The 16,013-nt window shown below is 29.6% G+C and overlaps 1 protein-coding gene across 1 annotated transcript; it reads left to right on the forward strand.

Annotated features, from left to right (window-relative positions):
• Nucleotides 1-9,194: 9,194 nt before the first annotated feature.
• On the forward strand, nt 9,195-15,197 carry LOC142330403 (rapamycin-insensitive companion of mTOR-like). The gene is made up of 5 exons (XM_075375626.1): nt 9,195-9,404; nt 9,495-9,539; nt 13,347-13,506; nt 14,488-14,619; nt 15,041-15,197. Exons 1-5 carry the CDS (start codon nt 9,350-9,352, stop codon nt 15,195-15,197), a joined length of 549 nt encoding a protein of 182 aa, XP_075231741.1. The 5' UTR covers nt 9,195-9,349.
• Nucleotides 15,198-16,013: the final 816 nt, after the last annotated feature.

Consider the following 16,013-nt stretch of genomic DNA (forward strand, 5'->3'; position numbering starts at 1 on the left):
TTTTCATTTCACATACAATCATTTTTTTTATATTTGTTCTACGAGAGGCCACAATTTTTTCCTTGCATTCTTTAAATTAATCATAATAAGTGATTCCTATTCATCAAAATGTTAAATCTTACTATGTTGTGTAATTACTTTCAGTCTTTCATTGCGATTGCTATGCTTGTAATTTTATATGTATATATTTTTTTTATTTTTTTTAATGCATGTTTATTTGCATTAGAGATTACCTTATAGCAAAAGGAGTTTATTTCTAGTACAGATGCTTAAGGTCTTGATTAACTTACATATTATCATTATTCCACTTCTCAATGACTTCCATTAAGGAATTAAATTGTTATTTGTGTCCTTAAATATGTATAAAATATAAACAGTGCCTAGACTTAACTGATTGTTAGGATTATTGATAGTTTGTGTTGTTGAGTCTTATGTATTGTGTTATTCTGCCTAACTACTAAAGTTAAATCGTGCCGGTATGTGAATCGACTGACTAAACATTTTAAAACTAAATTTTTTTGTAATTGAAAAATTAATCGTAAAATTATTAATAGTTTTCAACTAAAATGGTATAATACTATTTTACCATGAACATAGACAGCTGAATTGATTTTGTATAATCTGTTATTCCTTACAATGGAATTTTAAAATATAATCATAAATATTTATAAAAATAACAGTTATTTTAATTATTTCTAATCTACAAATTGTATAGTAACTTTTTCAAAATATATATTCATAGAGAAACTGATGGTGACATTTTTTTATGGTAAATAAATAAAAAGATTTGTTTTTTTACTAGTACACCTGGCAATGCTTCACTATTGTTAGATTCGAGTTTATATATAGATTAAATGAACACAATTGATAGTTTGATAAAACATTAACAAAATGAACATTATGGAACTTCACATAATTTAACCTTTCCCTTTTCTTTTTCACTATCCCATTTTCCCTTTTCCCATACTCCCCTTTCCTTTTCTCCCCATCACCCTTTCCTTTCCCTATTTATCTTATTTCCCTTTCACCCTTCTTTTATTTTTTCTCCTTTCCCATTTCCTTTTCGTGTTTTTCTTTTTCCATTTTCCTCTTCTTCCCTTTTACCTTTTAGATTTTCCCTTTTTTCCATACATAAATCTGTCCAGTAGTTTTTTAGTCTATAGCAGATACACATATCGAAAACATTGAAATGGAATTGTAAAATATTTAATATAGCATGTGTTGCGTTTACATCCAACAGATAATGCTGTTTTCTTAGGTATATAAATAGATTTAAGATTTTTAACAAATTAACATTTACATTTTTATTTATTTAGATTTAAATTCGTATTAATTTCAGGATGTATAAAATTTTTTATTTTGTGAAACGGAATAAAAACCATAATACACATAAAGGCAGCCTGCGAAAAGTGCGAACTTTTAGTTCCACATTTGTGTTAAGTATATTAAATAAAAGTTAAGAATCTCATGTTTAAAGATTACATGTAATTGATTAACTTGCAGATTCAAAGATGAAAAAGTGTTGACTATACCAAAGGTACATCTGTAAGTCGTGAGGTTAAAACAAAGTTTTCTCCTTTCCATCTTGATCTAATATTTAATTATTTTAATTAATTTTACCTTCAGTCCAGTAGTTTGTCATAACTTGTTCTGAGATTTAATGTAATAATTTTACTGTAATTCTTACACTTCTCTTCAAATAAATTGAAACTTGATTTTTTTTCTATTGAATGGTGTATACAAGTGACAATTCAAAATCAACCTTTTTGTGTTAGTACAAATTCTTGAGCATGGAAATTTCAAGAACAAAGACACGGGATACTGGTTTTAAATGATGTTGAGTATAATAATTTAATAGTAGGGTTATAAAAAAGGATATTTTAAATTAATATATACAATTAATTTTAAATTTTATATACCCAAAGGTTGTATTTTTGCAATATGTTTGTATTATTATTATTAAGTACTATTGAAAAATATGTACATTTGTATATTTTTGGTTTACAAAAATAATGAATTAGAATTCATTATATATAAATAAACATATTTATGTATTGTTTTTCCTATTTATGTTATATTAATTATGTTTCCAAAAAACTCTGTTCACTTGTATAATAATTTAAAAAATATTTTCAGTAAATTACTTATGAACCAAGTATTGTGCTTTGAATTATGTACCTATTAATTCATTATATTCTGAAGGTTTTATTTTATTTAGATATCTAATGGGGGTCAAAGGCATTACCATCAGTTTGTGGCCGTAGGGATCCTCAAATATTTAGAGTACTTGGCGTAACAATTCTGGGGTACTCTAACTGGGTCAGACTTTCTTCAAACTGCGGAAAGGCTACATATCACATCTACATAAACCATTTCTATTACATACAGAGACATTCATTAAACAATATCACAAACATACTACACCCAGGGCTTCACACTAATCTCTTTTAGAAAACTATACCAGTGGGGAAGCTTGGATGTGATAGGAAGGTCACTTTTTGATTTAAGAAGTAGCAAATGGCATATCTTGTTTGAGAGTGCATCCACTCTCTGTGTAAATATAAGGCAGTTCCTGTAATGGAATTTGTAAACTTTTTTGATTGAAAACTGTTACATAAGTTAACATGAGTGGCTACGAGTCTACTTGAGTGCTTACTTCACCAAGATAGGCGTTTCGGCATTAAGCCCCCTTCAGTTTAGATATTTGCTGTTAGGATGTGTTGAGAACTCTGTGATGGAACTGTGGTATGGGAGGGTGTAGGCATTGATCTCACTCCTGAAAATGGACCAGAGCAGAGAGATATAAGAATGTTTTCATTAGAAGCTTATTAAATTTGTGAATTTGTTTCTTGATTTTTGAGTAAATCAAAGAGGACTTTGAGTAAATTGAATTGTAGGAAAAGATTATCATTTATCTAATCAACACTTGTTTTGTTGTTATGATAATAGTATTTTTGGTGTTTAGAATGCTGTATCAAGTAATGATCTGAGTGCATAGTCTAATTGAAGATAGATAAGGGCAGAGTTCTTGTGTGAAAACTTTGGTTAATTTGATAGTTGAGAATTTGAGAATTATAAGTTACAGTAGGTGGTCGTGCTTGGAAGAAGCCATACAAAGGCAATAATAAGTAGTATAAGCGCACTAATGGAAATGTCTACCAAGGCATTTGCATTGATGGCATCCTGACAGAGGCCAAACTGATGACTTTGATGTGTTATCTGGTTTAGAGGTTCTAAAAGATAACCTCCAGTAAAGCTCATCAAGGCTAGCAACAGAGGAGTTTGGGTAGCAACCAGGATCATCACAAGACAGATGTCTTTCCGTATGTGGGTCAGGATGTTAGGTAAGTTAGTACTCATGATGACCTCATTGCAGATGGAAAAAGTTAATTGTAGATAAATTAATTGGTAAATCTACTGATAAAAATATTAAAGATTCCTCCTCTTGAGTATGTAAAAAGTCTTATGCCTTGCCAGACAATGATATTATTAATATAAATGATAAATGTAATGAGAAGTAACACATTACAGTGCAGGTTTTAACTTTTAACATACATTAAAGTTAAAATTACAGGTATATTTGGTAATTTGTGGTCATCTGTGAAGGACAAACCAAAATGAATGTTATAAAGGGTTGGGGGAAAGGTTTCTTTTGTATTTTAATATAAAAGTAAAACAATTTTTTTTTTTATTTCAAATGAACTTTATTAAATCAAATATGTGCAGTTTTGATCGACCATCTTTTGCCATTTTTAAGATAAAATCTTATCCCATCTTTAGAACTTGTGTTTTTTGGACAAAAAACTGTGACAAGTGATCTTCATAGGCCTTTTTTGAAGCCAACGTAATACTGTTAAGAAAATCCTCTAGAGCTAGAAACAAGTGGTAGTTTTACAGTTCAAGGTCAGAACTATACAGTGATGCAACTAAACTTCTCAGCCAAGTTCTTTCAATTCTAAGATGTTTGGGATCTGCCATTGTTGTAATAGTATGCTACTAATCGTTTGACCAGGTTACTGCATCTCACAGTTGTTTTCCAATACCATCACACATACAAAGCATCGGTTTTCTTGGCGTTAATCTTGGCTTCGCCATCATTTGTGTAACTTCACCTTGCTTCAACCACAATCTTTTCCATAAATTATTTTGTTGTACGATTCATTTTTTATTCCCATAATGAGCCATTTTAAAAATGATTCAATTTCATTCCATTTTAGCAGTAATTTTAAGATGGAAATTCTGTCGATTAAATTTTTTGTTGTTAAATCATGTGGCACCCACATATAGTTTTTTATCCATCCTTCTTCAAATGGTTTAAAACTGTTTCATGGTCCATATTTAATTTGTAACTAACACTGCTAATCAGCCAGTCTTGCTCAATTTTTTTCACGATTTCACCAATTTTTTTCAGTCATTGGCCGACCAGAGAAATATGCATCATTGACAAAAATTTCCAGATTGGAAATTCTTAAACCAGTTTTATGCCACACATACTACTTCATGACATAAACATCACAAATGTTTTTAGTAGCCTGTTGCATTCTTCCCCTTTTATTATAAAATTTCAAAATATATCAAATCTCTTCTTTATTTTCAAGATTGAGTAACTTTTAATTATATAAGCTTCTATAATCATAACCTTTCTAAAAATACTCAGCGATATGTCACATTACAAAAGCATAGAAGTACTGCCAGAGTTACACAATCCTAAATCCACCTACTGTGTAAATACAAAGAAACTTTTTCCCTTCTCCCAATACTTGTATTCAGCAGTAGAAGGCAGTAGAAGGAAAGTTATATGTAAATTATGGGGCTGCAGCTTTCTCTTTTAGACTATGTGCTTTGAGGATATTGGATTTCACCCAGAATTTATTCATTCAATTTTCAACCAGCACCTTTAGACTTCACTTTTTATCAAGTATATAAGTGGACAGTGCCTTACAACTTCTAAATTTTTAGAAATATAGAATCTATTCTTTCTTGGTTAGTGGAAGAACTTGCCCTGATCTGATCACCTGCTTTTTTATACTGTCCTTTTCAATTGACCACAAAACAATGATCATCACCCCCCTCCACCCCCATTTAGTGTTAGGGCTGATAATGCCATTAATTTACTCAATCTTTAATCAACTTCACTTCACCTTTTTTGACCCAGAGTTTATCCACTGTGGTTAGTAACTAATATTTATTTCAACTTTTCATTGTTAATTTATCACAGTGACTGAACATCCTTAATCTCATATTAAAAACTGTTTCATGAAATTATTATTAGCACTGAACAAAATATTATTTTTTATATCGACAGATCTAGATTTAACAACTTTACTTCTACATTTGTTGTAGATAGCATGACATAACGTTTTGACTCGTTTTCATAGTGTTTTATGTGCAGAGTTATAAAGCACTCAAAATAATTTCATCATCAACAGACAATAATGATTTTCAGCATGGATTTTCTCACTATTCTGTTAGCATTGTCCAATTACTCTAATCATGCTTTCACATAAATTTGTGACTATATCAAGACATAGCTTTATTTTAGCAATGGTCAAATTGAGGTAATAGATGTTAGGAAGTAGTTAAAGGTAGGATACAATCTTTTGACCCACAGATTCCTATGGTTCTCAGAAATCCACCTGATGGCTCTCTTTGCTGTTTGAAATTTACTTTTCATACTGATAACATAGTGAGGTAACTCAACTTTCCTTTTCTAAGCTAATTGGTTGGTGATGACTATAACATGATAAATAGAATGCTTGTTTATTTAAGGCATATTCTCTAATGCAAACTATATTTTGTTAAACCGTTTTAGTTCATATCTATTATTTAATGAAAATGAGAATTCCTCACATCCTTGTTAGCTTTGTTTAATTTACTAGTCATAGTTATACCACAAAACACTAATCCTTTTGTGATTTTGTTTTTATTGTTATAAGAATTTTGCCTTATTTTATGTACTGTTTTTGTTAGTTAGGAACCCTCTGCAGTTAAAAAATGCATATATAATGGAGCATTAAACAAATAACAACAATGCAAAAGGGATTAATAAAACATATTTTATCAAATTTTTATATATAATTAAATTTGAATGAAGAAATTTCTTTTTTTAATTATTTTTTAAAACAAAAATAGAATTAGAATTAAAAATATGTGTGTTACACTTATAAGAGAGGATACAAATAAATTATTAAAATTAATAATAATAAAGTGAATTATTATTAAAATATGAAACCTATTTTATTTCTTATCAGCCTTTTGTTCCATGTCAAAAGGGGCAACGTGATTTCTGTAGTATTGCTCAAAAACATTAACATTTTGAGCAATATTGTGGTATAGGATCCCAAAACCTCAATGTACCATTGGTCATTGCATCTGGACATTTCAAAAAGCACAGTGCAATTTTTTAAAGAAAGATCTGCATATGCACATATTTAAAATTCAGCTGAACCAGGAACTGAAGCTAGATGACCATTTGAAATGCAAGATATTTGTTGATTGAGTACTGGAAAATCGACAAATGGATGTTAATTTTGGTAAGAAAATCAATAGCAACAAAGCACATTTCCACCTTTTGTAGGTATGTAAACAAGAAAAATTGTCGTATTTGGGACATATTTAAGTTTGAACAAATACATAACCTGTTAGTTTATTAGCTAATTATAATAAACCTACCTGATAAAAAAATAATCACAAAACAATTGAAAATATGCTTCTTAACTTTTTAATCTTTTATTCTGTTTTGTAATTGCAGAGAATTAATTAATTCATTACATTTTTCTATGAACTCCAATGCAAATTTTTTCATATTATTATATTACAAATATTTAATATTACAGCCATATGTAGATTTATCAAAACTGAACGAATGAAATATTAACTGTACCTATTTCATGTATGTAATTCAATGTAATTATTGTTTATAACAGCATTCCATGTATATTATCAGCAATATATAGTACTACTTATGAATTTTGATGTTCATTTTTAAATGGCAAAGCACCAAAGAGTTTTACAATCATTTCAAAAAGAATAAAATTCATCATCAAATAAATTATTATTATATTCAACAAAAATAAATTTTGAATTAACTTTATTGCAATACTTTGAAGATCTATCCCTACAGTCCTCAAAATGTATTACTACTAATATAAAAAATTGTCTGTAAGAAAAGAAATAAAAACTTGTTTAACTAGTTTTTGTTCACTTCTCATAATTATTCTACGTAGAATTAGTAGTAATTTTTTTAAAATTATTTTATTTAAAGCTTTTTTGTTGTTTTAATAACTTGTCATTCAATATTATCTAATCACCTAGGTACGATGCTAGTATAAGTTTTTATTTTTTTTAGTAATATGCTATTTAAATATAAATTTGAATGAAAATGAACACATGTATGTATGTACTAGCTGTGATGCATTCCTGCTAACTTTTACTGAGCAAGTTGTTTGCTTATATCTAGAAAAAAATGAATTTTTTGAAAAATCACAAAAGGCAAAAGATGTTTCCTGTTTTATTGTTTTATGGAATACATAATTAAAATTTGAAAATAGTGAAATTTTTTAATTTTGTTCCTCCTCAGTGTAGATAAGACAATTTAAAATATGTGATTGTAATATGGTATTCCGCCCCTACAGCAGCTGACAAGAATGAGAGCAATTCTGTATGAAGGAGGAACGAGTGAAGTAGCACTGGAAGAAATGAAGAGCAATTGGCAGAAAAGTTGGGACACGTCAAGTAAGGGTAGGTGGACGTATCAGCTGATAAGAGAGGGGATTCGATGAGCTAAATTTTTGGTTCATCCAATTCCTGACCGGCCATGGTATGTTCAGGGTATACCTGCATAGTAGGAGGAGGGTAAAAGACGATACCTGCTCTTATTGCGGTGAAGAGATACTCTGGAGCACGTGGCCTTCGACTGCCAGAGGTGGATTGTGCAAAGGAATGACTGTGATGGGAAGACGGGAAAGTTAAACACACAGGATATAGTGTCTACAATACTTCCGGGACCAAAACCTTCGAGGTAATATCAAAATACATAATGGGGATATTGAGGGAGAAAGAGCAGGAAACGAAGCGAGGATAGACAGCCCGCTGTGGAGTCGCCGTTCGTCCATGCTTATATGGATGGGTTTTGTTTACATTAAATAAGTACTTTTCTGACAAATATAATAATGTACTGTTTGTAAATAAAATTCTAACTTTTCTTTGTTTTATTCAGCTTATCTTACACCATTTTGCTCAAAATTAAATTCGTTACTAGTTTCGGTTAAACATTTTATGTATTTATTGCCTTTTTAACAATAGGTAATATTATTCAAACATAAAAAATAGGTTTTTTTACCCCATATGTTTATTATGTTGGTATCTTCAGTTTATTTGTTTTTTTTTTGTTCTTGACTATTTGTATTTTTGTGATGCATTCTTTGACAATGATGATATTAAATACCCAGGCAATCTTTTTACCACAAGCCACATCTGGAGATGTGGCTTGTGGTGACAAGTAGCATCTTACTTTGGTGAGCTTGATATGCTGTTGTGTGACAGCATATTTGATTTAATTAAGAAAGCTAAAAATATTTTGTAAAGTCCTCACATCTGTCTTCACTTTCCACTTATAATTAGTACAGGATTCTTGGTATTCTTGAGAATTACTTTTGTCTTTTTCAGAAGTATATGTAATTCATGTTAGTTGACAACAATATCACAAATTGCTCCCAATAAATAAGTTATAACGATGTTACAACTTTTCAGCATTTTCTGCCTCTAAAATCATTCTTAGTTTTATTTTATATGGAAGTTAGTGAGCATAATAATGAGTTTTAGCCTTAAAAATAGAACTTATTGCGTACTTAGCAATCTTTTTTTTTTTGTAAACCTCCAGGTTCACTGTTAGATATTGCTTCAGAGGATGAGATGAATGATTTGTAGTGTGTCTGAAAATTGCATGCCTGACCGGGATTAGAACCCAGGGCCTCCGGATGAAAGTAGTTACCATTTCTTTTTCCTGTTTAGCCTCCGGGAATTACCGTTCAGATATTACTTCAGAGGAGGATATGTATGAGTGTAAATGAACTGTAGTCTTGTACAGTATCAATTCGACCATTCCTGAGATGTATTGTTAATTGAAACCCAACCACCAAAGAAACCGGTATCCACGATCTAGTATTCAAATCCGAATAAAAGTAACTACCTTTACTATCAATCCAATCCTATCATTCGTCATTTACGTCACGAAAGAAACGATTCATTTATGAGCAATTTATCTTTCAGTATGTTTACTGACAAATTTTTTCTTGTAATTGGAATGCAATTGTTTTATTCGGTTAATCGATAGTATAATTAATGAATTATGGTGGTTTCCAGCTGGATGGTTAGAAATATTCTTTCTAGTCGTGGAACTAGAGGTAATTTTTTTAATTATTTGTTATTTCTGTGATTAAAAGTATTCGTTTTGTGTTTCGTTCAGTATGGTTATATTGTTTGTATTTTTTCAGGTTCCACTGGCACCGATAAAGGAATAAAATTGGATCCTAGTAGAGGTATGTTGGTTTTTTCAATGTTTTCTTGAATGTTAGATGTGAATTTGCTGTTTGTTTTCTATAATAACATACTAAATTTTGTTGGTTACACAAGCCTAACCAATTAGTATTCTTAGGTTTTTTTTTTATAGATTTTCTTTAAAAATTACATCAGCGGTAGTAATTTTATTTTTATTCAATAATTTTAGTGTTTTACTGTGTTTAGTTGTGTGAAGCTATGGAAAAACATATTTTGGATGTGGAACTAAGATGTTTTATTTCTGGAATGTAGATTGTTCGCATTATTAAATCGCAGAGTTATTTATTTTAGGTTTTTTGTACAGAAACCTATACATTGTAGTATTATATAAAAACACAAGATTATTTACTCATGAATGTTAGTACTTACATCTTAGTCTTCAAGTTTATGTTTAAATATGCGCGTCAGTATTTTAACAGTCTTAATTTTTCTTTTTCCTGTTTTATTTTTTTAACATCTGAACTGAGATTTTTCTTAATTATACTCTGTCTGCTACATTTAATGTACCTGAAATAAGTCAAAGTAATGTAAAAATTCATTAAAATATTCATATAAAAGAAATAAAAAAAGGATTGAGTTTCTGTAATGCTAAAATACTGAATCTGAGGTATAAGATTAGGTGCACGATCAATGATTGAAACCCAGGGTCAACAGATATAAGTAAAATAAGTATTTTTAGTGTATTTAAAAATACATTATTGTTTCTTCATCTTGTTACCCAGCAGTCATCAGAAGGATCTATATGATTAAAAGTTATATTGTTACTTTAATATTATTTTGTCTTTTTTTAATATCTTAATAGAAAATCAAATAAAAGTGTATAATTACTTTTAAACCCCGATGTATGAGTTTAATTAAACTTGGGAATGTTTTGAAATAACTTACAGCTAGTAATATGTAATTTATAATTATTAGTTAATAATGTTGATTGCTAGCCACTTAGCATTGTAAACTTCCTATAGCAAATGTATCAGTGTTATCTGTAATTATAAGTAGATCTATGTCTGTAGTAAATTAGTATTCACATTTTATATCATTCTATATGATTTTAGTTTTTTATGCCTTTTTCATTATTACAAGTAAATCATAAGGACAACATTTTTAAACAATTAATTGTGTATATCATGTTACTGAATACTGACGAGTGATAAGTAAATATAGTTAATGAATTATTATTGAGATAATTAATTTACGTGAATACTGACAAAAATTACGCAAATCTAACAAAGGGATATACAATATTGTATGAAGAAAAGATAGAACAAAATTTTAATATTTTGTTAATATTCATAATAGTGTAATCCAACAAAATTAACTATGCATAGTAACTGGATACGCACTTGTTTGACTGGTGAAAGAAGAGTAGAGTACTGGGGAGACAATCACGTTGTTGTGTAGCTGACCCCTGTTAGTGCTTAGTTAGGTAGGGTCTTTAGTTGTATTCATATTCTAATTATGATTGATATTGAAATAATAACCCCCAATTGTGAGCATTCTGCTGAAGTGCTATAACATAGATATATTGATAGATAATAATGGCATATGATCACAGGAATAACATTATTTTGTCTTTGTGAACTTTAAACTATTTTTAAATATTCTTACTAAATGTATTATCCTATATATATTTTACTTAAACTACCTATATATTCTTAAACTGAGGTATTTTTGATAATTTAAAATATTAGAAAAAATAGAAGAAGAATATTAGATAAAATAGAATAATAAACAATTATCAAAGTATTCATCATCAGAAAAAAATTCTGTAAACAATCTAATATGTGATTTATATGATTTTTTGATTTATATGTGTATATGAGGGCCATTTGAAAAGTTCTTGGCCTGACAAAGAAAACACAAAATTTATCAGAAATTAAAAAAAGATTTTCAACATAGCCATTTTGCAATTTGATATATATAGATCAATGACATTCCAACTTTTTAATACCTTCAATGTAATAGGATTTGTCCAACTCTGTAAAATGAGCGCATGTCAGCTTTGACCTCATCATTTAATGTAAATTTTTGTCCAGGGAGCCATATTTTCAGGTTTGGAAAGAGGAAGTAATCCCTGGGAACCAAATCTGGGAAATATGGTCCATGTGGAAGCAATTTGAAATGTAAATCATGAAATTTTGCAGCTACAACTGGAGACATGTTAGCAGGCCCATTATCATGGTGAAAGAGCATTTTCTTTTTTGCGAGTGTGGCTGTTCAGCCTGAATAACAACCTTCAATTGGTCTAATAGTGAAGCATAATACTCCCTGGTGATGGTCTTGCCTTTTTACAGGAAGTTTAATAGAACCACTCTATAAGAAAACCAAAACTTGTAGCCATAACTATTCCCACAATTGGAAAACCTGTTTTCGCTTTCTTTGGCGCACTTTCACCCACTCGCACTCCGGTTTTGACTTCTGTTTGGTGTTTAGCATGTAATGGTGTATCTATCAGTTATTTACTGTTATAAAATGAAGAAACTCAGCAAAATCCAGTTTAAATAAGTCTAAACACCTTTCAGAATTGTTCAGTCAATTGCTTTTTTGGTCAACTGTTAATAAATTTGACCTAAAATAACTTTTCCATAGAGTAAAAAGCTTTTTCACATCCAAAATATTTAATAAAATATAAATAGACACAGTCTATTTAGATATTTGCAATGTCATCCAGCTTGCATACTTTCAGTCATGTCATCAGTCATTTAATATGGTGTTGTGATTTCTTGAGGCATTTTGTTGGTAGTTGTTTTTGATTGCACTGATCATTCATCATCTTGGACAGATGTACGGACCACATTAAAATTCAGAAGCTTGCTTTTTTTACCAACGAAAACAAAGGGGAAGAATCCTGTAAAAATTAACTATTTTTATATGTCTGTTGGGATTAAATCTTTTATAAAAGTTCTTTATAGCAACTCGATCATCAATTTTATCCATTTTTTAGTAAATGTCAGAACTTATTTGCATTGCTTATTCACTACAAAGATGAAACGTATGCATCTGCTGAAACATTGCAGCCCACCATCTAAAGGATCATACTTGATAAAAACATAGTGATTTGGTCATAATTGCATCATCTCTTTGTCAAGCTGAGAACTCTCCAAATGACCCTGGTATTAGTCCTTTTTCATTCTCTTTTTCCTTTTACAATTCTTCTCTGAAAGGTGCCTCTACAACATATGATTGAAAATAACATTTTACTTTTTTAATATCTTTCAACAGATACCTCCCCCTTCTCCTTAATGCTTCTCTCATTTCTTATTCTATAATTTCATTTTGTTTTCTCCTTTTCGTATTATAACCAAATTTCAAAACCTTCATGGTTTTTTTCATTCCTCTTGATCCATATTCTCTCTCCACTTTTTACAAGGCTAGGTACCAAGCTTTCAAGAATTGTGTACTTATATTTTTAAGTGTATTTTTCTCTTATATTTTAGTGTAACATATATTTAATTTCATTTCTTTGTTTTTATTTCTATTTATTTACCAAAGGAGTAAGTCAGTGATCGGGTTGTGTATCCATTAATATGAATCTTAAAATGTTAAGTTCTGCTTGATCTTTGGGTGATATGGTTGGTAGGTCTCATGACAAGGTAGGTATAACAGGTTAGGTATTATGAATAAGTTTGTGTGTCATCAGGAATATATTCATAAACAACAAACTGTGTACAAATTAATACTTTGGTAAAATAAAAATGTTTTACTCACTTCGCAATAAATGAGTACCAATAATTCCCTAATATTGTATAAATAATTTTGTTTTATAAATATCAATTCTATTTGTTCTCTAGGAGTTGCTGAAAATGTAAAGGAGATATTGATCAGTGTATCAAAAAAACATGGTGTTTCAGAAAGTCATCAAATTAGTTATTTAAATGGATTTGTTAAAATTATAACTGATGAAAATGGTGATAAAGATTTTGGATTTCCAACTGAAGATATATTATTGTGGTATGTGAGATTTTGTTGTTTTTGTGTTATAGTTTAACAAAAGTAAGAATGCCATTAAAGGTTGCCAAAGAGATATTTTCTGCTGTTTGTTAAATAGGTAATTACCCTAATATTACTATTCATATGATCTCTGGCTCTTCCCAAATTTAAAGATGCACTAAGAGAAGGAATATGTTTTAACATTATTGGAATCCAGCATAATGTGATATACAAACTCAAGAGTATTTTGAAAAAAGGGTTTCAAGCCTGTTTTCAGAAATGTGAATTCAAACCTGGATTTAAATTCACAGTGGGAGTACTTCAAAAGCAACAATATTCACTAATTAATGTTCAGTTCCAAATGTATGTTTTATGTACACTTGTTTCCGGGCGGTAAGTTTGTATAACTCTCTGAACAAATTTTTTCCAAGAATTCTGAATAAAAGCAATATTTTTCTGGGAAGGAAAAAGCCATGAATTATTGTTAGTTGTGGTGAATATAATTAAGGATCATGTGGCAAAATTGTATTTGATAACTCTTTTCTGTTGTCTACAAAAATTCCAATATTAAAACAAACTTCTTATACACTTTAATAATGCTTTGAGTGTTAGGTAAGTTTTTCTGAAATGTTTATTTGTTAATGGTTAATTTAAAAAAAGATTTATTTGGAGTGATTTAATAAGATGAGAAATAATTTTTGATAAGGAAAGCAAAAATTGTTTCGGTGGTCTTGAAAAAAAAAAAATATTATTTTTAACTAAACTTTAAATAGCTATAAACTAAAACGCAAATGAATTGAGTAGAAAAAGTTAGGTACATATCTAATTTAGTTATATATCTAAATTAAAGGATAAAACATAACAAGTCTTATAAAAATTTTATATTGTGAGTGTTAAAACATTTATTTTTCTTAACCAGGTGGAATGCCCATTTGAAAAAATTCTTTTTCATTTTAAATATTTATTTTTCATTCTGTTCATTTTTTTCTTTTTTGCTTTCAGCTTACGACCTGCTATGGTACATGAATCTAGTCTTGTTCGAGCAGCTGCACTTCGAGTCGTTAAATTTTTTATTCAAACTAAACAGGATTTTGCTTCTTGTATAAAATTACAGTATCCATGTTTGTTAGTGAGGTATGATAAAAAAAAATATATATGTTCAGCAGTTTTACATTATTATTATTTACTCACTGTATAAGTATTTGCTTGTATATGTATGGGTACCTACTACTTATTTTAATTTTTTTATTCTATTTCACAATAGTTTTACTGTTACTGATTAATATTATTTTTATAATCTCTAGAGTCCATTTTTAGCAACTTTTTGTTTCTGTTTATTGTCACCACATGAAAAAAGATTTTCTGCATGTATTTCTCTTTGCAGTTGTATAATTTGATATATACTTGAATGCAGTAAGGCATTTTCCTGCTCTTCTTATTTGGGCAACATTAACCTGTTCAGTTATTCCCTCTCAAAATAAAAGATTGCAAATTTTGTTGCAATAAAATGAAGATAAACTCCCTAAATTTATTTACAATTCTTTCATTTGCTCAGTGTATTCTTTACAGTTGCAAATGGATATGTAGGTGATACTGTTGATGATATGTCTCGTATACATGTGAGACATCATCCAGTTGATCACTGTTACAGCAGCAGTGGATTAAAAATTCCACAAGATCAGCAGGGGAATGGTAGTAAGGAAACAATATAGTTTATAAATCTACACTGATAAAATTTGGAAATCATTGTTGCTACTGTATTAATACCTCATCATTGCAATTTTCGAACCCTATCCTAACATTTTGGCAAGTTTTCACTAAAGTATCTTCACATCTTGTAGTAACTGGAAAGACAGTCATCATAATGGTAGATATGATTCTACCAGTCATCATCTGTGGGTGATTCATCTTCATAAAGTTGTAGCAACAGGCTGTTCAATCTGTCTAAGTATTCCTGTTGACTTTACAAAGAAAACTAAATGCTGTGTACGTTGAATAGTACAAAACATGTTCACCTTTAGGGATTCTTGCAGATGTTCAATAACTGTGGGAATTTCTGGTTCCAGATTCATGTTTTTTTGGCGATTCATAATTCTTTATATTTGAAAAGTTGCATCATCACTAAAGACAAGAAATTCTATAAAACTGTTAAATTATTCAATACTTGATGCAGAAATGAAGGTGCACTTCTTTATCGTCATTAACTGAGAGTGCACCAACTGATGTTTGTTAGGTTTGACCTCTCACCAAACTGTTTGTTGAGATGTTGTATTGTAAGGTTGCATATGTACTATAGTTGGAGGGGTATTACAGTCTTAAATGACAAATCTGCAGTCTCTTTTTGTAGCTCTTGATATTCCAGCTTAGGAGTATATGTATCTTAAAAAGTTTAAGATAAAGCTTTATGTGGTAGAGTTGTATACAAGTAGACTCATCTGGAATTATGCTCAAAATCATCCTATATTGTTATTTAGTATGGTTTTCTTATATTTTGACAGTGAGTGTCTGCATATTGACTTGGCAGCAAT

This window comes from Lycorma delicatula, chromosome 9, assembly GCF_047948215.1.
Source record: "Lycorma delicatula isolate Av1 chromosome 9, ASM4794821v1, whole genome shotgun sequence".
Taxonomy (NCBI): domain Eukaryota; kingdom Metazoa; phylum Arthropoda; class Insecta; order Hemiptera; family Fulgoridae; genus Lycorma; species Lycorma delicatula.